At 38.9% G+C, this 21,130-nt stretch overlaps 1 protein-coding gene across 12 annotated transcripts in view; it reads right to left on the reverse strand.

The window, feature by feature from the left end:
• Positions 1-21,130, reverse strand: part of IPCEF1 (interaction protein for cytohesin exchange factors 1) — a 202,004-nt gene that overhangs the window by 83,979 nt on the left and 96,895 nt on the right. For 6 of the 12 annotated variants that reach the window (XR_010158231.1, XM_009452260.5, XM_009452259.5 and 3 more), the window contains exons 4-5: positions 9,035-9,074; positions 8,178-8,347 (exon numbers count right to left, since the gene is read on the reverse strand). Coding sequence is in view for 11 of the 12 variants with exons in the window: in XM_009452260.5 (XP_009450535.2) it covers positions 8,178-8,347; positions 9,035-9,074 (210 nt within the window). In the remaining variant the exon portion in view is untranslated. Of the gene's footprint in view, positions 1-8,177; positions 8,348-8,655; positions 8,720-8,776; positions 9,075-21,130 lie in introns of those variants that run through there. The other 6 variants (XM_063813585.1, XM_063813586.1, XM_009452261.5 and 3 more) reach the window with 4 other exon arrangements.

A 21,130-nucleotide genomic window follows, 5' to 3' on the forward strand; every position in this document is an offset into this window, starting at 1 on the left:
ATTTTAATACAGACAGGGTTTCTCCATGTTGGTCAGGCTGGTCTCAAACTCCCGACCTCAGTTGATCCGCCTGCCTTGGCCTCCCAAAGTGCTGGGATCACAGGCATGAGCCACTACACCCGGCCAAGCCTGTATGATCTTAATTCATTTATTTCTCTCTGTGTGTTTGCTTCCATGTCTGTCTTCTTTTTTTATTTTGCTTACTTCTATTTTCAAATTTTTCCTATGAGCACAAACTACTGTATAACCTTTTTTATAATTTTTATTTTTATTTTTAGCTGTTTTTTAAGAGATGGGGTCTCACCATGTTGACCAAACTGGTCTCAAACTCCTGGCCTCAAGTGATCCTCCCATCTCAGCTTCCCAAAGTGCTGGGATTACAGGCGTGAGCCACCATGCCTGGCCCTATTGTATAATCTTTTAAAGCATTTTTCAGTTACTTTAAATTTCCAAAAAAGTAAAAAGTTGGATTCTATATTGTTGTTTTTTTTAAAAAAAAAAGAAGTTGTGGAAACACCAACAAAAGTACTATGCACTGTCCACCAGAGAAAAGAGGGAGGCTGTGTCCCCTGAGTGGGCATTTCACTGCTGTGAGCTAAGAAGACTGTCCTCTAAAATACCCCAGCCATGGCATTCACTCTGGCAATGCCCAAGCATATCACTGCCTTCTGAGAACAAGACAAAAGAAACCAACATTTCCTGGCTCTCGGTGTTCCACAGTTAATTTTGAAAAGTTTGGAAAGAATTTAAAGGAAGCAACATGAGCAATTGTTCCCACATTACATGGAGTTAACAACAAGAAGTTATTGAGAACTGCCCATCCCAACTACAGATAATGTGGCCATAAAGCTATGACAGGGGAACCATTATTTTAGAAATGCATTCAAGGATCTGCAAAGGAAAATAATTGTTAGAACACAATAATACATTATAGACAATAAATAAACTAAATGTCCATTTAAAAATTCATTTCCACGCATGTGAAATTAGAATGTCAGAAGTAACAGAATTCAAGAAAGTCCTCAATCATTCTAACATTTAGGTTTCCAAATGTTAACTAAGCAAGCATTTTTACCCCTTTGATCCATGAGTCATTGTCTTGCGGTAAACCGGTCACCTACAGCTGCTGAAATGTCACGTTTTGCCCTGTCCAGACATGTCAACATTCCACCTTCTCATTCTCCTTTCTAATGCAAATTCTAGGAACCCATACGTTGGCCAAAAGTTCATCAATTTCACATGGTTAGTTTGAATTGTCTTCACTGAAGAAACTTTTTTTTTTTTGAGACGCAGTCTCGCTCTGTCACCCAGGCTGGAGTGCAGTGATGTGATCTCGGCTAACTGCAACCTCCGCCTCCCATGTTCAAGCAATTCTCTTGCCTCAGTCTCCCAAGTAGGTGGGACTACAGGCCTAGCCACCACGCTTGGCTAATTTTTATATTTTTAGTAGAGGGGGGTTTCACCATGTTGGCCAGGCTGATCTTGAACTCCTGACCTACAGTGATCTGCCCACCTCAGCCACCCAAAGTGCTGGGACTACAGGCGTGAGCCACAGCACCCAACCTTGAAGAAACATTTCAAAACATTGGAATTTTGTTTGGGATACGCTCAGAGGCTGGTTCTTGGCTAAGACAATAAATATAGAGTTCAAATAAATTAAAAGCCCATAATTCTCATTTTGGTAGAAGTCTGGGAACACATCAGTGTTCAATAATAATGCTCAATTTAATTAGTTGATTCATACAACTAATTGATAATTAAGTAATGTAATAATTAAGCAATTCCTTCAAAAAATACTGGTACATGCTCTGTACCTGCCAACTTCTAGGATATAGAAACACAGTTTAAATCAGACAAGTAAAGAATACGTCCTCTGCTGCTTATGTTGTAGCTGGGGGAGAAAGAATATAATAAGCTATGACTAATGTATTCATAAATTCCTATAAAATTTTTTTGAATCTATTGTAAACTCACTCAGACATTTTCCAAAATGTATGCTAATCTATGCCTACTGATGAAAGGTTCAGAAGACTTAATGTCACTTTCCCAGGGAAAATTAATCTGTTCTTTATTTTTCTTGAGCTGAAAAAAAAAAAGGTACTCTATATTTACTGAAACTTACAGAATAGTTGTCTCATGAAAAGAGAAAATTTTGACTTTCAAGTAACATTTTCTACATGGGTAATTCTGCCCAATGTAAAAAGTGATTAGATCTTCACTATAGAGATTCTCATAAAACTGATTTCAAGAAATATGCCTTCCAAAGATAAGATCCTCTGAAATTCACATGAAGTGTGCATGCAGCTAGAGATGGAACACATCTCATGCAGTTACTTCAATCCCCAAACATGCAAAACTTTCACCATTCAGAAAGCAAAAGAGAAACACAATCACAATTGTACAGACATATTGGATCCTCAAAGAACATTAAAGTCTCTGTAATATATACTAAACCAGATATTAACCTACAAACCTCTTCAGTTTGTCTAAAGTTTTTATGAAATAGATAGTTGGGGCCAGGTGCGGTGGCTCATGCCTGTAATCCCAGCACTTTGGGAGACTGAGGTCGGCAAATCATGAGGTCAAGAGATCGAGACCATCCTGGCCAACATGGTGAAACCCTGTCTCTACTAAAAATACAAAACTTAGCTGGGCGTGGTGTTGCACGCCTGTAATCCCAGCTACTCAGGAGGCTGAGCCAGGAGAATCGCTTGAACCCGGGAGGCGGAGGTTGCAGTGAGCCAAGATCGCGCCACTACACTTCAGCCTAGCAACAAAGTGAGACTCCATCTCAAAAAAAAAAAAAAGAGAGAGAGAGAGAGAAACAGATAGTTGGATGATTCATTTTTTCTAGTCAAGGCCCAGGGGCCTCAAGGCTTCCTTGAACTGGTGATGCAATGGCACAAATGGTGTCAATAAATGAAAACTAAAAAACACAAGTATCTAATAATTTTATACAAAGAAACAATGTACAAAACTAAAATACACCAAAAAAGTAAGCGACGGTGAATCTAAATGAAATTCCACCCTTCTTAGTCACAAACTCTTTGTCCCTCAATTTTCATATTATTTTCCCAGTCTCCCCAGGCTCTAAAACTTGGAATCATGCTTATTTTAGCCTCAAATTTTTTGTGTCTTATATCTAACCGTTCTTCATACCTTACCCCTTTTTATTTGCATAGTGTGCCCTAAATTCTCACTGTTGGCACTCTAGTCCAGGAGCTCATGTCTGAACGCCTGCATTTTCTCACCGTCTCCTAACTGGCCTTCTGGCAGCTCCCTCACTCTCCAAAACATCCAATTTATTGCTGCTAGGTTGATATTTTTCGCATGCCAATTTCACAAGCTCACCTTCCGGCTCAAGAATAGGCAGTGGCTCCCTACTGCCTGCTGGATCAAACCCACATTCCTACACTATCACTACGTGTCTCAGTCCCCCATTCACTGGCCCTAAGTCACCTCTAAATGGAGAAGCTATGCAGCCTGGGGAAAAGAGCCTGGCTTTGTCGTTGGGAAACCTTTGTTGTTTTAAATCCCAGCTCTGCTATTTACTCCTTATGAGACTTTGAGCAAGTTACTTAAATTCCCTGAGCTTCAGTAAACTCCCTTGAAAAATGGGAATAATAAAATCTATCTTGCTCGGCTATTATGAGAATTCAATATAATCGCTAACACAGTGGGTTGGCACAGCTCGTTTATATTTTCATTCCTTTGTTCCCATTAGTCCCCAGAATGCGCATCTCCCACCTCTACTTCTCAAAGATCCTAATAATGTGTTAGCAAAATGGGAGCAGCTGTGCAGGACCTAATCGGAACCTTGGGGCCTTTCTAGCAAATTCAGATTGCTCCTTTTCCCATATCTGTTTTTAAGAATAGAGGTGGAAATCCTTTCCTGGAAAACTATTTTCTGTCAAAATCAGTCCTTACACATGACTCCATTTCTCGAAATTCCCATGGGCAATGTAAATGCCGAAGATTCTTAATTCTTATTTATATATGAAATTAAGAACTATTAATTGAGAGCCTATTAACTGTCAGACACAGAGTAAGTTGCTGAAGATATACCCATAATCTTCTCCTACAGAAATGATCAATTATGGAAAACAGCAAGTCTGACAAGCAAGTACCCAAAAAAGAGGACAAGCATGATAGTAAGAAAAGTATAGGCCAAGTGCGGTGGCTCACATCTGTAATCCCAGCACTTTGGGAGGCCAAGGCAGGTGGATCACTTGAGGTCAGGAGTTCGAGACTAGCCTGGCCAAGGTGGTGAAACCTTGTCTCTACTAAAAATACAAAAATTAGCGGGGCATGGTGGCGCACACCTGTAATCCCAGCTACTCAAGGAGGCTGAGGCATGAGAATCGCTTGATCCTGGGAGGCAGAGGTTGCAGTGAGCCGAGATAACACCATTGTACTCCAGCCTGGGCAATAGAGCAAGACTCCGTCTCAAAAAAAGAAAAGAAAAGAAAAGTATAGGCCACTCAGGCAGCAGAGAGAGGAAGCCAAATTTAGGTCAGAGGAGAAGGTACGTGCCTCTAGAAGAAGGCTATTTAAGCTAAAATTTGACCTATAAGGAGGGATAAGTTTGATGGAATTGGATAGGAGAAAGACTTCAGGGCATGGAGACAGAGTTTTCTGAGCAGAGAAACAGCATATGCAAAGGCTTAGAGAGAGCCAGCCCACGTGCTAACAGGAATTGAAAGAAGTGCCATCTTTAACTGGGTAGGGCTGACAAGTGTGAGGAAGTAAGAAAGGTTACCAGTTAAGGTGATTCCCACAAACCAGGAAGTGAATGTGTACCTTCTTGTAAGGGCAAGGGAAAACAAAACTGTGGATTTTAAATCCAAGATTTTACCAGCTTGGATTTCTACGGCTGTTAAACTTGCATATGGTTTTGTAGGACTTGGCGAGTAATCCTGTGTGCCGCGTCACACTAAGCACATACTCTGTGGTGTGAAAAATGGCAGATGAGCCTCTGGACTTGACCTTTCTCAATGAATTGTAGGTAGTATAGTTTGAAGTAGCAACGTGTGGTGAAAGAAAAAGGTAGACTATGCATCAGGTAACTGGGTAACAACAGCATAAAACAGAAGAGAGGTGAGGCTGGTCTTCCCAGGCAGTGTCAGGCAATGACGGAGAGAGAAAAGCAAAGGGATTCAATGACAATGAGATCACATGTAATTTCAAAGGAGAGTTGCCCTAAATTTCATTTCCAGAGCTGTTCTCTCAGAACCCGTTGAAGGCAGAAAATAGGGTGGTCTTAATTGTGTCATGTATCCTGGCCCAAGAGGGATTCGGATTGTCATGCTGTAAGTCATGGGCTTAGGAGTCCAAGGGACCTGAATGTGAATCTGTTTTTTTCCATTTACTCCCATGTGACTTGGGACAATTGACACAATCTCTCTGCATTTCAGTCTATCCCACTTTCAAAATGTGGAGGCAATTACTACCTCTCAGGGTGATTTTGAGGAGTAAATGAGCGCATATATGCAAGGTACCTTGAATCATCTACCTTGGCCTAGAGTAGACACTAAGTAACAGGTGGCTCTTCCTAAGATGCTATGGACTCTGCTACCTCTCAGCATTAGGCTACTGAGGAAGTGTAGGGATGGGGCTGGTTGTAACCCAAGGTAGAATTAGAATTCTGCTCTTAGGTGCTTAGGCTTAGGTGCTTTGAGAGCGACTTTGTTGAATCTGAATTCTTTTAAGTGGCAGGAAGTAAATAAAGCTTCCTGGCTTGACAGGACATGCTTGGGTCTTATTTCACAGTTGGTGTCCACACAGAGAAGAGGAATATCACTGCTAATTAAGCATTCATTGAGTAGCCTTTTTTCCCCCACAGTAAACATATAATTAAGATTCGGGGTGTGTGTGTGTGTGTGTGTGTGTGTGTGTGTGTGTGTGTGTGTGTGTGTGTTTGTGGTGGAGAGGAAGAGAGAGGGAGAATTCCCCTACATACCATTAGTTTTATAACCATTAGTTTGCATACCATTAGTTTAATCCTATAGTTCCCTAGCCAGATAGTGGCAAGCTTATTCTCCATTCAATGCTGCTAACCTAACTGTATTCAAGTACATGCTTTGCAACCTGAATATTGCTTTCTGTGTTGCCATGAAAGCAAGCCAGGGCAGGAATGCGTGAGTGTATCTAAGGCTCTATCCCTTTCCTCTTTCTAGCCTAGTCTGTCAACACTGCTGCTCCTTGTGGAAGCATGAAGTTCCTAATGCCTAAAATAGGTAACTCATTTCTCCTCTAAGAGAATCATAAGCTGAATGAGCTGATGAGGCCAAGCCAGCCCAATCTGGAAGCCTGTGTGGTTCAGAAGGACTTCCTTTAAATTCTATGAAGACAGGGACAGCAGCCAGAACATATTTGCTAAATAATTTGATTCCCGGAGAAGATGAACGTCCTGCTTCTATCCGAGCTTTATTACTTCCCACAGACATGCCAAGCTCCATCAGCGTCCAATCTTTCCAACAGCCTCTGGAAATGCCCTGACCACTATTAAAAGGTAAATCAGTAGGTTCTTTCATGTTATAAAAGATGTAGAGGACTATCGCTTGCCACAACTACCCCAAAACATAGGCCTGAAATAATATGAGACAAGAAAGAGACATTTATATTAACCTTAGTTCCTCTTAAGAAGGAAGCTGTATTTGTTTAGGAAAACTCTCTTACAATAGAAGGCAAGACCACAGACCCAGGTTGCCTTAATTTGGGTAAAACCATACATGCTAGACAAGATGAAGAATGTATTCAGGAGGGGAGAAGAAAAGAGAGAAAAAGGATGCCAGTGGAAAACTGCACACTCTGCCAGTGACTTTTTGTGAATCCCTTAAAACTTTGATAAAGTTGTTATAACTCACCAAATGCTTGAAAAAAAAATGTATTTTTACGGAACCCAAAGAGGAGCTTTGTGCCACATTTTTCATGAGGTGAAGCTGGAGCAATAAGTTTGGGGGCAGAGCAGCAGAGAGGAGAGTGCTTATTCCCAGTACTGGAATTGGATTTGGGTCCGGTTTAACCAAATCTTTAATGAACAGGTGCCCAGGGGTATGTGAGTAACAAAAATTGATTAGTGGCCAGTGAATGTAAATTTATCAACTAAAAATTTGGCCCACAAACAATATGCAGTACTTATTTTGCATTTATAAAGTTACATGATGTACAGCTCTGTTGCTTGAATGACACGCATGCCCACGTCATTTCACAAGAAGAATGTCACATAAAAAGAACTTTCCTGGCTTATAAGCAACTCCTAAGTACTTTTCCCTTAATTGACTAAAGGCCCTCCAGTGCTGATCTTCACAGTACTACAAAGGGACTCACACTCTCCTGAGAGCAGCAATCAAACCTCACTGGGTTTGTGGAGAGCATTCCTCCTTGGAAACGTCTCCTCATTCGACATTCAACAACATCGTCATTTTCAACATGATTCAGGTCATGAAAGATCAGCACACTTTCTAAGAATAACTTTATTTCCAGCCATTTTCAAAAGAAAACTAGCCTGGGATGCAGACCACAACAGTATACCAACTTTTTAAGGAATAAACTAGGCAACTATCTTTTCAAATGTTGTCTAAGCACGACTAGTTTAACGCCATCACAGAGCACACCAGGGGACAAGAGGTGACAGTCGCCAATGCAAAGCTGGCATAGGGGTTAGCGATTCCAAACCAACCCATTTGATAAAGAAGGTCGGGGGAAAGATGGGGGAAGAAGAAAGTAAAGGAGGAGAAGTTGAAAAAGCTTCTCTGAATTGAATCAACTGACACCCTTGTAGGTCGTGAAGCCGAGTCTCCTTTTAGTAGAGAGACCTTAACTATGTAAAGGTGCCATGTTAAGTGATGGCCACATAAATCCTGAAACTATTAGAATCCCTCGTGGAATAGTAACATTAATCACAGAACTTAAGTCTCCTTTAGCAAGGATGTAAATGTCGACACTCCCTTCCTCCCCAGCCAGAGTAGTCAAACAGGATGGGTTTCTTCTCCATAAAACACAGAAGCATAACCTACATATCTACTGCACCAGAAATGGCTTCTATAACTTATTTGTTTATTTACTCCGCTCCAATTCCCAGAAATCAAAATGAACTTTCCCATAGGGATCACCTGATGCCTTTAACGTATCCCTCATTAAAACGGCTGGGAACAGGAGGAAGAAAGCAGACTCACCATTTGATTGCTATACCAGTACAGTGACGACCCCTTCAGTATCACCCAGAACTTTTTCCATTTGTTGCTTAGGAAACTTCCCTTTTCCTTTTTCTTATACAGCCACCCTTGGCAGTCAGCATGGCCCAGATCTTTACACGATATCCTCCTCCGACTCATCGTGAGAAAACCTGCAATGATTACATGAAGAGGTAGATAATGTATTACCCTGATTTGGTAGGTAAAGTATTATCCTGATTTATGTGACAGAGTGAAAGGCAACTTTTAATTGTTAACCCCCCGGGGAGCTGGATTTTTCACCAAGATTTATGCAAAGCCTATGCAAAACCTATGCAAAACCAATGCAAAAAAAAAAAAAAAAGCCATGTGTCTGTTTTATTTTTAAACATTTGTTTCATGCTTAGAAGGTATAAGATACGGCCAAAGAAACAGCGCAGCAGGAGTAATATGCAAGTATTAGTCTAAGAATAGTATTCACCAAGAATAAGTTGAAAATAATTAAAATTGTAAGGCTGGCAGGCATATCAGTGCAGTAACATAGCTCCTCTCAACAATAACAGCCGTAGTTATGCAATAGATGTTGAAGGGTTAATGCCCACCTCAATACACAGCTACTTCCCGACTCACTGCCAGTTTTTCTAAGCTCTTTCGACATACCACGAGGGATTAATCCAAATGAACAACATGTCGTCATTTCTTAAAATCGATTCAACAATAACCAAAAATTAATCTGCCGTCCACCTCCTCTTATTAGCATTAAGACAGACAGAAATCTGATCCCAAGGAAGGCACCCCGGAGAAAAGCCACACTCAACGTACACAAAATGGAGATAAAGAAACAAAAGAGATCTAATTACCTTGAGTTTTCCTCCTGGGCTTCTGACGCAAGGGAACCTGCTGAAAATGCAGGAAGGAAAGAAAAGAGGAAATTTCTGATTGTGTTGTAACATTTGTAAAGAGAGAAGGAGGGAGGAGGTGGCAGTGTTTATGAGCAGGATGGAATCTAAAAAAAAACTCTCCAGGCAGAGCTTAACGGGGAGCTACTAGCTGAGGCACAAAATGTGCTAATTAGAATCAATATACATTGAGCTGAACCTGAAAAAAAAAAAAAGTCACAGAGCATTTATCACTGATGTTTCCTGTTCCCACCCACAAGCCGCTCTCACTACTACTTTAGTTATGATAGCACAGTGTTCACGGAAGTTTTAAAAATCAAAAAATATTTCCCCTTTTGTGTTTTTGTGAGAGAAGGAAAAATATATCTGCTTCTTTTGCAATTTCTAGATAACAATGATTATTCAGATAAACCTGGAAGATAATTGTTACAATCTCAAAATATTAGAGTCACTTGACTATTCAGCTCATAGTCCTGCTACCACGTAGGGTTACACCTAAACCACATGAATTGAATATCCCAGAAAATGAAATTCCACAACCTCTTTCAGTGAGAGTTCAGTAGCAATCAACCCTCCTTATCAGGAAATTCTTATTTACAGACAAATTGAAGTTTGTTATTCTGTCTTTAAATATCTCTGAATATTTCTCACGTTTTATGGAAGATAAATTAGTTACCACCTACTATTCTGTACTAGCTCTTCAAATCAGACATAAGACAATATATATGAAATATACATTTTTTCCACAATACATTTTAAACAAACATACAATCAGACTATCAGCAAAAATAAAAAATATTTTTAAGTGCTTTCAAATACGTGTGTGTGTGTGTGTGTAGAGAGAGAGAAAAAAATTTTTGCTTAAAGAAGTTCTATTTGTTTTTTCTTTACAAATATCTAAGCTGAACTGATTTAAATTTGAAAGACAACCTTTTCCGTTAACAGGTAGAGAACTCAGGGGAAAAAACGTGTGAAAATGAAAAGCAGTTCCAAAATTTGGTATGTAATCTTAGTACAGCATTTTATAATGTTTTCTAGAGGTTCCTGGCTTATATTCTACATATCTAACTATTGATCTGATAGCTATTGTATATGGTTCTACTGTATGTTTGAAGAAGGGATATGACATAGTGAAAAGAGGAGAAGGTCTTTAAATCCAGAGGCCTGGAACCAATTCCTGGCTATTATAATTAGTAGCTGTGGTGCCCAAGAAAATAGCACTCTCTGAATCTGCTTCTTCATTTATAAAATGAAGATATTGATAATAATTCTAATCCTATAGGTCTTATAAAGATTTTACAAGATTTATTTGTGAAAATCCTCTGAGAACTAAACAACATCCCTTTATATGAGTATGTGTAATATAATATTATATCGTTGAGATAAACAAATACTTTATATCTAATAAACAGAAAAAAATCATAATTTTTATAAGTATGATTTATGTTTCCTTCAGCAATTATAATGAAGCTAAAGTGTTTAAATTATATTTCCTGGGAAATATAGATCCCAAGAAATATTGCACTGACATTTCATCTGACCAATGTTAGAGTAAAATTTATCCCCCCAAAAATTAATCATCCATAAAGATGGCAGTAATTACCTTAAATTTTAAGCAAAGATAGACATGTTATAATCATGGCATGTTACTAAAATCCAGGCAAGTTATCATGAAAAGGACCTAGTCTCAGCCTCACTTCACAAATATCTCCCACACTGACCTGTCTTGTGTTCTAAAGTTCCTATCATTCCCTCAAATCATCTCCTGGGAGCTTTTTTTGATATGCCAATTCTCTGAGATCAGTAAAACCCAACTAGTACCTATTGCTAAAATATTTTTGCCCAAATATGTATATTATTTGAGTGGCTAAATTTTAGCTAAGAGCCAGGACTAAAGACAAAGAAGAGAATTCGTGAATGTAGATGCTGGGTAAGATTTGGGAAATCTGGGGTCCAGGAGTCTCTAGCAAGCACTTGAGACAAACCAAGAACCAGGGGAATAGGGAGAAAAGGGTGCTGTTAACAGTCATTCCTAGAGTGCTCAGGCCTCCAATGAACAAGATGAAATTACATTAGTTCAAACAAGAAGAGCAGCCTTCGGATGAACAAATGAGAGGAAAGTCCCTGGAGGGCAGCGATGGGATCAGCCAAGGCAGAGAGGAAGTGATGCTCCTTCTATCGCTCCCAGCTGGGTACCAGTGAGTATCCTCCACCCATTCCTTGTGAGCACCCAGTGGGACTGGAGCCCTCCGGCTCCACCTTAGGGTTACTTCCAGGGAAAGCCCCAAAATGTGAACTTTGTCTCAATTCTGCCCAAGACCAACCCTTGGTCTACACCACGTTCTTATGCCTAGGATGGGATGAGAACAATACCTCGAGCAGAACGGGCACCCAACTCAAAGAAAGGCTTTTTTTTTTGGTTTTTAAGTGGGGGAGGGAGCTTAGTTATTGAGTCATTGAGTCAACCCTGTTCTGACAATAATTCTCTTAAAGCAAATTATTAACTGTTAAAACTGTTTTCCCTGACCAGAAACAGACTGCATATTATAGAAATAACAAATTCAGGGAGTTTCAGTTTCCCCTAACATACATGAATTTGAAACCTAAATTGGTTTATATGAGACAATGAAAACAATCTTTGAGAACTTTATTGCATCTAAGATAGATTTTACTCCTCACAACAGGAAGTGGAACCCGTGAACTAGTCCGTTTCAAAATGATCTTGCATGTGGTTTTTCGCTAGGTAAGTAAAAAAAAAAAAAAAAGCAAGCAACCAGTTGAGCATTTTATGAGATGGTTTTTCAATAGGGGAAATTATAACTTGTTATGATCATAAATATTCAGAGCCTAGTAAGATATTTTCTCATTCTATTTTCTTCCAGTTTGAATGTTATAGGTAAAACTAAAAAATTATTCTAAAAATCTGATTTTGCCCTAACTTAGTCCTAAAATTGAGGGGAAATTTTTCTTTGAAAATATGTATTTCTTTTTCATTGAAGAAGTGTATTTTTCTTTAACTTTTTAAAAGATGGTTCAAAAACTTCATTTGGCCACGAATCACTCAAAAACACATGGAAATATACAAAAGACCCAGTAGAAAATATACAAAGGAAACTCCTTTGATATTGAATGTTGGGGCTAACGCCCAGGTTACGGGTAACTGTTATATTGACTTATAATCCATATAGTAGTTGTTAAACCTTGCAGGCAAAATTTACCCCAAGATGTATTAAAATTCACAGTAAGATGCTCTGTCATTACATCAGACTTCATAGTGATCCTAATCTTCAGCAAAAACTATACAGTGATATGCTGGTAAAATGGGCTCTCTGGTTGCAGGAGCCCTAACTGGTGGCTTTTGTCAATTTCTGTGGTACAAACCCTCACATCATTGACAGCTTCAAACTACCAATATTTTAACAACCAAGCCACAGAAATTCCTGACTATTTTAGAGCCATACCAGATCGGCACAGCACTGATAGAGCTGTTAGGGATGTTCCTCCAGAAACCCCTGACATCTCCACAAACGTTTTTTATCCTTCCCGGAAAACTAGACTCAACTTTTTAAAGGAGATTCTAAAGCATCCAATTAATAGACATTTACCTGTGAAAACATGAAAAGCTTGCTTAATTTTTTCAGAAGACTAACCACCTTAAATAATACTTAATACATTAATTGAAATAATCTCTCATAGTAGTGAATAATGAAGACAGACAATAGACATTCTAATAATAATAATAGAAGCAGTAATAAAAACAATGACAGAGGTTGGGTGTGATGACTCACGCCTATGTCAGTGATTTGGGAGGCCGGGGTGGGAGGATGTCTTGAGCCCAGGAGCTCAAAACTGGCCTGGACAACATAGCAAGATCCCATCTCTTATTTTAAAAAACCACGATGACAGCTAAAAAATATGAATCAAGCTTAATAATCATATCATGCTCGCATGTGCCAGGCGCTGCTCTGAGTCTTTTCAAGATACTAGCATTGAACTCTCATAGCCACCTTTCTGGCTCAGGTGCTATTATTATATCCACTTTACAGAAGTGGAAATTAAAGCAAACGGAGCTCCAGAATTTTGCCCAAAGTCACCAAAGTAAATGGTAAAGTGAAAACAGGTATTTCAAGAATAAAACTCTGCATAGTAAACTGTTAGGATATTTGTTTGCATTGTTGCTGTTTCGTTAAGAAGTAGGGCAGGGAAGCAAGGACTAGAGATTGTGGCGAAGATGGATACCACGGCACTTTCCACCTAGAAGAGAAAAAGAAGAAATGAAAGGAGGACTGGGAAGAAGGGGAGGAAGGAAGGGAGAGGAGATAAGGAGCTGCAGGAAGGGTGCAAGAGAAGACAGAAGAAGGAGAAAGACAATGTAGAAAGTGGGGAAGAGCAAAGTTCCAGGGAAAATCGTGGAGTTTCTAGCTGAAACAATTGCAATAAATGACTTAGCACCATAGAGAACACAGTTAGAAATGTACATATTGTTTCAGCAGTAAAGATACTGAGTTTGATAAACATGTGAGACATCTAAGTGGAAATACTTGGTATACAGCAGTATATAAGGGATTAGATATTGGGAGGAAAATCTGGAATCAAGACATAAAATGTTGACTTGTCACTGTATAAAGAGTAGAAGTCTCATGTTTTGGTCAGATCACCCAGAGAATGTATAGAATGACAAACGCTCAACATCAGAATCCAAAGGAAAACCAACATGCCCCAGAAAAGCAATAGAAGCCCAGCAAGGGGACTGTGCCATTAACAGCCAAAGAAAAAGTAAAGAGAGGCAGGAGAGAAGGTTGTCGTGGAGCAGAGGGAGGAATACAAGAGAAAGGTAGGTCCAAACCTTCCGGTACTGTCAGTGTGAAAAAACAAAGGACAAGCTCCTCTTGGCCAGGCACGGTGGCTCTCACCTGTAATCCCAGCACTTTGGGAGGCCAGGGTGGGCGGATCACGAGATCAGGAGTTCAAGAACAGCCTGGCCATCATGGTGAAACTCCGTCTCTACTAAAAATACAAAAATTAGCTGGGCGTGGTGGTGGGCACCTGTAATCCCAGTTACTCGGGAGACTGAGGCAGGAGAACTGCTTGAACCCCAGAGATGGAGGTTGCAGTATGCCGAGATCATGCCATTGCACTCTAGCTGGGGTGACAGAGCAAGACTCCATCTCGAAAAACAAAAAAAAAGAAAAGAAAAAATGAAGGATGGATTCACTAGAGATTTGGCAAAACCAGTTTAACTATTGTGTGGGGCTACAAGACCAATCCGAGTGGGTTGGGAGATGAGTGGGAATTGAAGAAATAAAGACAGCATTGCAGACTACTCCTTCAAGAATCTTCACTGAAAAGAGGCGTCATGATAGTAACAGGAAGGCACACTGCCAAAGGACAGAGATTGCCACAGACCTCCCTCAAAACCAAGCTTCTGTGCTTAAACCCTTTTATTGCAGTAAGATACAGATACACACTTAGAAAGCACTTCAACAATACAGTATCAAAGGCTTCAATTATGTTCATATTCTAACTCATTGATCATCCATTTCTTTCTGCGTTTTTTCTTTTTGAGATTATTTTTAAGAGAATTAAGTATACTGTTATCTCTCTGTGTACTCCTTCCCTTTTTCATTTCCCTCTCATTCTCCTCACATTACACTAACTTGAATGTGATGTTGATCATTTCCTTGCTTTTTTTGTTGTTGTTGTTGTTGTTTTCTCCTTGTAGAGACAGGGTCTCGCTCTGTTTCCCAGGCTGGTCTCGAAATCATAGGCCCAAGAGATTTATCTTCCTCAGCCTCCCAAAGTGCTGGGATTACAGGCACGAGCCACCATATCCAACCTCCTTTGCACTTTTACTATCTATAAATAATATTTTAACAAAACTAGAAGTAATAACATTAATGCAGACATTTAATTTTCACTATTATGTTTTTGTAATGTTTTCACGTTGATATATGTATCTCTAGTTCATTTTCAATGCTGCATAGTACTGAAGTGAAGAAAAATGCCACAATGTATTGATGCACATTGAAATTATTTACAATGTTATGCTATCACAAAAATGTTGCAATTAACAATTTTGTATAATTTCCATTATGCATATATGCAGGTGTCTTTCTGGGCTACCTATGTGTCTGGAAGTGGAATTCCATGATCATAGGATATGTGCATCTTTAATTTTTTAGATATTCCCATGTTTCTTCCAAAGTGTCCTACTTACAGACCCTCCTGCAATATATAAAATTTAGCTTTCTACAACCAGGAATATGTTTTAGTCTCCTATCTCAGAGTTTCAGAAATCTTTCCTACATCTCCTTCTACCTGTTTATTTTTTCTCTTTCATTAATGTCTGCTCTTAACTTATTACCCTTTCTTTAAATTTTTTAAAAAATTACTCTGTTATTCTTTTTCCAGCTCCTAGAGGTGATGTTTATCTTATTTATATTCTTTGCTTTTATTATAATAAAACATTCAGAGCTATACATTTACTGGGAATTTTGCTTTACTTGTATCGCCTTGTTTTTCCATTCTAAATCATTTCTTTAGAATAAGACATTGGAATATGTATTTATAGGTTTCTTAGCATATGGGAAATTTTTACTACTTTTTTAAATTTCTAAATTCATTGCATTTTGTTCAGAACATATGATCTTTATGATATCAATTTCTTGAAATTATTAGCATTTATTTGTGACATTACATAATCAAATTTTGTAAACATTCTATATTAGTCCATTCTCACACTGCTATAAACATACTAACTGAGACTGGGTAATTTATAAACAAAAGAGGTTTAATTGACTCACAGTTCTGCATGGCTGAAGGGGCCTCAGAAAAGTTACGATCATGGTGGAAGGCGAAGGGGTAGAGAGACACGTCTTACATGGCAGCAGGAGAAAGAAGCAGGAAGCACCAGATACTAATCAAACAACCAGATCTTGTGAAAACTCACTCAATACACGAGAACAGCATGGTGGAAACTGCTCCCATGATCCAATCACCTCCCACGAGGTCCCTCCCTCAACATGCAGAGATTACAATTTGGATTACAATTCCAGATGAGGTGGGGACAGAGTCAAATCATATCACATTCTATGTAAACCTAAATCAAAACTGCTAATTTTGTTTACCAAATCTTTTATATCTCTCTTTAATTTTTGTTGCTGGAATTACAACTTTGTTAGCATTTCCATCCTTTTATTTTCAAACTTTCTGTGTGGTTGGTTGGTTGGTTTTTGCCATTTCTTTTATAAGGACCATATGACTACATTTTGATTTTTTTAATATAACATGATTATCTGTGCCTTTTCATAGGTGAGTTTAATCTACTTACATTTAACAACATTTTTATTTTGCGGTTTTGGTTTCATTCACTTCATTTACTTTTATTTTTCCCTTTTTTCTTTCTCACATGCAATTTCTCTGATGTTTAATTTAGTATTTCTAAATTCACCATAAATATAACATAACTTAGCATATTGTAACTCCTGTTTGAATGACTACTCTCTTGTTATTGCAGTCTGCATCTTTATTTTTCCATTAAAAATGTTAAGTGTATTATTATTCTTAATCATACATTTATTATGATTTAAGTTATTATTTCTCAATCAGAAATCACAGGTTTTCCTATTTCTGGGATCATCTTTGTTTCATTTATCATATAGCTTCCCACTGGATCCACTTTTCTGTTTAGGAGGGTACCTCTGAATAGTCCCTTTTAATGAGGATCCATAGGTAGTAAATTCTCAGTCTCTGCGTGTATTGTAATGCCTTTATTTTCACCTCAAAACTGAATGTTAATTGAGGTGGGTATAAAAAGTATTTTCGCGCCTGGCACTTTGACTATTTTGATCATTGGTCTTCTAACAACTATCACATTGATGGATTTCTGCTATCAGTCTGTCATTCGTTGTACTTGATTTTTCTTTTCACTCTCTTAAGGCATTCTCATCATCCTGGATATACTGTAACTTTACTGCAATGTTTCTAGTTATGGACTTATCTTTATTTATACTGCTCAATCCTCTGAGTGAAGCTTTAATTGATAACTTGCATCTTTTCTCAAGCATGGAAAATTTTAAAAGGTCTTCAAATCATGCTTTTCTGCCATTTTCCTCATTCTCTTCTTTTGGGAGTACTGTTAGATTTATGTTAGAGATGAGTGATTTTTCTTTCATATCTTAGCTCTTTTTTAATCTCTTTATCTCTCTATGCTACTTATGTCTTATATCAATTTTTCAAATCTGCTTCCCAGTTACTAATACTCTTTTTTGAAAGTGTCCAATGTTTATGCCATCTATTGACCTATTGCAAGAAAGGTATTTTCTTTTCGATATTTATAAATTTTTTAAAAAACCAACTGATACTTTATTATTGGTGCTTGATTTTTCTTCAAAAATTTTTAAAAGTTTCTTTGAACCTCGTACTTAAACATTTTGTCGAGCTTTTAACTTTTTATTTAATTTAAAATGAAGCTATCTTCTAATTTTTTATTCTATATTCTATCTTTCTTAGCATTGTTATTTGTAAATGTGTTCTGGGATTTGTCTTAGTCAGTTTGGACTGCTGTAACAGAGTACCATAGACTGAGTGGCTTAAACAACAAATATTTATCTCACAGTTCTGGAAGCTGGGAAGTCCAACATCAAGATGTGGGCAAAGCTGGTGTCTGGTGAGGGCCCTCTTACTGGTTTACACATGGCCATTTTCTTATTATATCCTCACATGGCCAGGGAGAAAATCATCTCTCTCTGGTCTCTTCTTATAAGGGCACAAATCTCATTCATCAGGGTGAAGCCCTCATGACCTAATTAACTCTCAAAGGTTCCACCTCCTAAAATCATTACATTGGGGATTAGGGGTTCTATGTATAAATTTGTGGGGATTGAATAGGAGGGACACAAATATCCAGGCTATGATAGAATTTAAATTTGCAGAATTGCAAGTGAAAAAGTTTTATGTCTTCTCTTTCTCTGCCTTACTATCTGTCTATATGGCATTCTTTCTCTCTGTGTCTCTGTCTCTCTCTCTCTCTCTCTCTCTCTCTGTGCGTGTGTGTGTGTGTATCTCTCTCTCACACACACACTCTCACTTTCTCTCTCTCTCTTCCCATCTGTGCTTATGGCTCTCTCTTTTGCTGTTTAGAAGTTACCTCTAGTTACTGCAAAACTAGTTCTACAAAAATATCCTAATTTAATCATAGAGAATCTTGCACAGATGGTCCCCAACTTATGATGGATAGTTTGACTTACAATGACTTTATGATAGTACAAAAGCAAAAGCAGTATGCATTCAGTAGAAGTTGCACCTCAAATTTTGAATTTTGATATTTTCCTGGGCTAGTAATACATGGTATGATACCTTCACATGGGATTTTCAACACTTTATTATAAAATAGGTTTGTGTTAGATGATTTTGCCCGGTCGTGGGCTAATTTAAGTGTTCTGAACATGTTTAAGGCAGGCTATGCTAAGCTATGATGTTCAGTAGATTAGGTGTATTAAGTGCATTTTCAACTTAAGATATTTTCAATTTATTACAGATTTATCAGGATGTAACCCCATGGTAAGTCAAGAAACATCTGTATATCCTGTCACTGATCCAGTTGGTGACTAAATTTAGTTCCTGGTTTGGTGCCTGTGTCTGTATCTCCTTCCTCCCAGGGCCCACAACTAGCAAAATGTGTCATCTCAGGCAGTGATTTGGCAACTGTTTCCTCCACTTATCTTTAGCTCCTTTCACAAGTGAGGAAGCTCCATTGTCATCATGGAGTGAACCTAGCTAGCTCTCCCCACATTTAGCGGAACATTTTTTACACCCCTATCCCTTAACCTGCAGGCAGAGGCAAACTACTTCCTGCTTCCAGACCAGGTGCCTATCCAGCTCATGGCTTCAGTCATGCTACACTTTTCATTTCTGATCCACAGAGATGCTTACCATGTTTCTGAGCCTAACTATCATTTTCGGCTTTTTATGTTTTTCTTTGTCTGTCATTGCTATATGTTGGAAGATGAATGGAATGTCAAAATGTGTACCACCCTTGAATGGAAATCAGTTAATTCATTTATAAGATTCCATCTTAAATCCACAAATAACAAACAAGTCTCTTCCCATACTGGCCTCAATATACCACCAAAACTTTTTGCTTTTTTGTTTTGTTTTGGGTTTGGGTTTTGTTTGTTTGTTTGTTTTTTGAGACAGGGTCTTGCTTTTTCACCCAGGCTGGAGTACAGTGACAGGATCGTGGTTCGCTGCAATCTCAACTTCCCAGGCTCAAGCGATGCTCCCACCGCAGCCTTCCAAGTAGCAATTGGGAGTAAAGGCACACACCAGGACATCTGGCTAATTTTTTATTTTTTGGTAGAGATGGAGTCATGCCATGTGGCCCAGGCTGGTCTCAAACTCCTGGCCTCAAGTGATCCTCTCGTCTAGGTCTTCCAAAGTGCTGGGATTACAGGTGTGAGCCACCATACCCAGATAACTTTTTTCTATTCTGCAGAAATATCAGACACTTAAACAGCTCCTTGCTTTTGAATACTGTATTTCCCTCCCCATTCTTCTCCTGGTTAATGCTTACTCATCCTCTGAGATCCAGGTCAAATGGCACCTCCACTATGAAGCCCTCTCTGACATCAGAAGGTGGTTAGTTCTAACACTAACTTCATATTCACCCAGTGTTATTTATTTGTAGCCCCTGTAATAAGCTATTTATGTTATCTCTGAAGATCTTCATGGTAGGTACTATTTTTATCCTCCTGTTCACAGATGAGGAACTTCAGCTTGGTGTGGTTAAGAAACTTCTCCACAGATCACGCACAGCTAGTAGCAAAGCCAAGAATGGGACCCAGCCAGTCAGACTCCTAAGCCTATTGTTTAATTATATGTTCTCCTGCTGTTCTGTCTTCTGTGTTCTCACCATGTTTTGCTATGCCTCTGAAATTGATATTATAATCTGTTTATCTGTGTGGGATACCATGGTACACACACTGTGGTAACACTGCCTACCCAACGGTCCAACCCAGAGCCTGTGAGTAATCTCAGGTTTGCCCTTTCCCCTCTCCTACACATTTGCTCACGCACCACCCATGTCCAGGTTGCTTCCTAATATTTACCAAATCTCTCTTTCCTCTCTATCTCCACTACTGCTGCCTTAGTCAGATCCATATCAGTTCTCTCTTAAACAATGACCAACCATCTCATTCCTGGACTCCCCATCTACAATCTAGATCCTCAAAACCCATTCAACACACCACTGAACAACTACAACTCTGCTTAAAATGCATCAATGACTGGCCAAGACTTCAAGACAGAATTGATGTTCTTGAACATGCCATGTCCTCAAAATCTAGCACCTAGCCCAATGACTGACATAAAGTAAGCACTCAAAAAAATATTTAACAAAAAGTTTTATGGTCTTATATCAATTTTTCCTTCATATGATGCCTTTAGTAAGCATGATGCCTTCCTATGTGCCTGGCAGATAGTGGAACTTTGACAGATGTCTGCAAAGCCATCTACTGCTCGATTACTCAGAGCTGTAAAATACCTTGGCTAATAAATAATATCAGCAAAGCTAAGCAACACAAAAGTTTCACCAATACCTTTCTCACTCCCAAAGAGGCACATCCATAGAGAAAACCCCATAGGATTGACTGACATGAAACTTGAATTCACAGGAAGAGTTGACTCTTGGTATTTTCTTGAAGGTAAAATGGACTTTTGCTGAACAAATCTCTAGTTCTACTAAAAGACTATTTCCTTAAAAAACACAATACCTTTCTCCCTCATCCTCTTTCAACAAACCCTCCAAATACTGAGAATCTGGAATCAAAGAAATATGAAATGCACGCTGGGCATGGTGGCTCACGCCTGTAATCCCAGAATTTTGGGAGGCCAAGGCAGGAGGATCACCTGAGGTCAGGAGTTCAAGACCAGCCTGACCAACATGGAGAAACCCTGTCTCTACTAAAAATACAAAATTAGCCGGGCGTGGTGGCACATGCCTGTAATCCCAGCTACTCGGGAGGCTGAGGCAGGAAAATCACTTGAACCTGGGAGGCA

This window comes from Pan troglodytes, chromosome 5 (genome assembly GCF_028858775.2).
Source record: "Pan troglodytes isolate AG18354 chromosome 5, NHGRI_mPanTro3-v2.0_pri, whole genome shotgun sequence".
NCBI lineage: Eukaryota > Metazoa > Chordata > Mammalia > Primates > Hominidae > Pan > Pan troglodytes.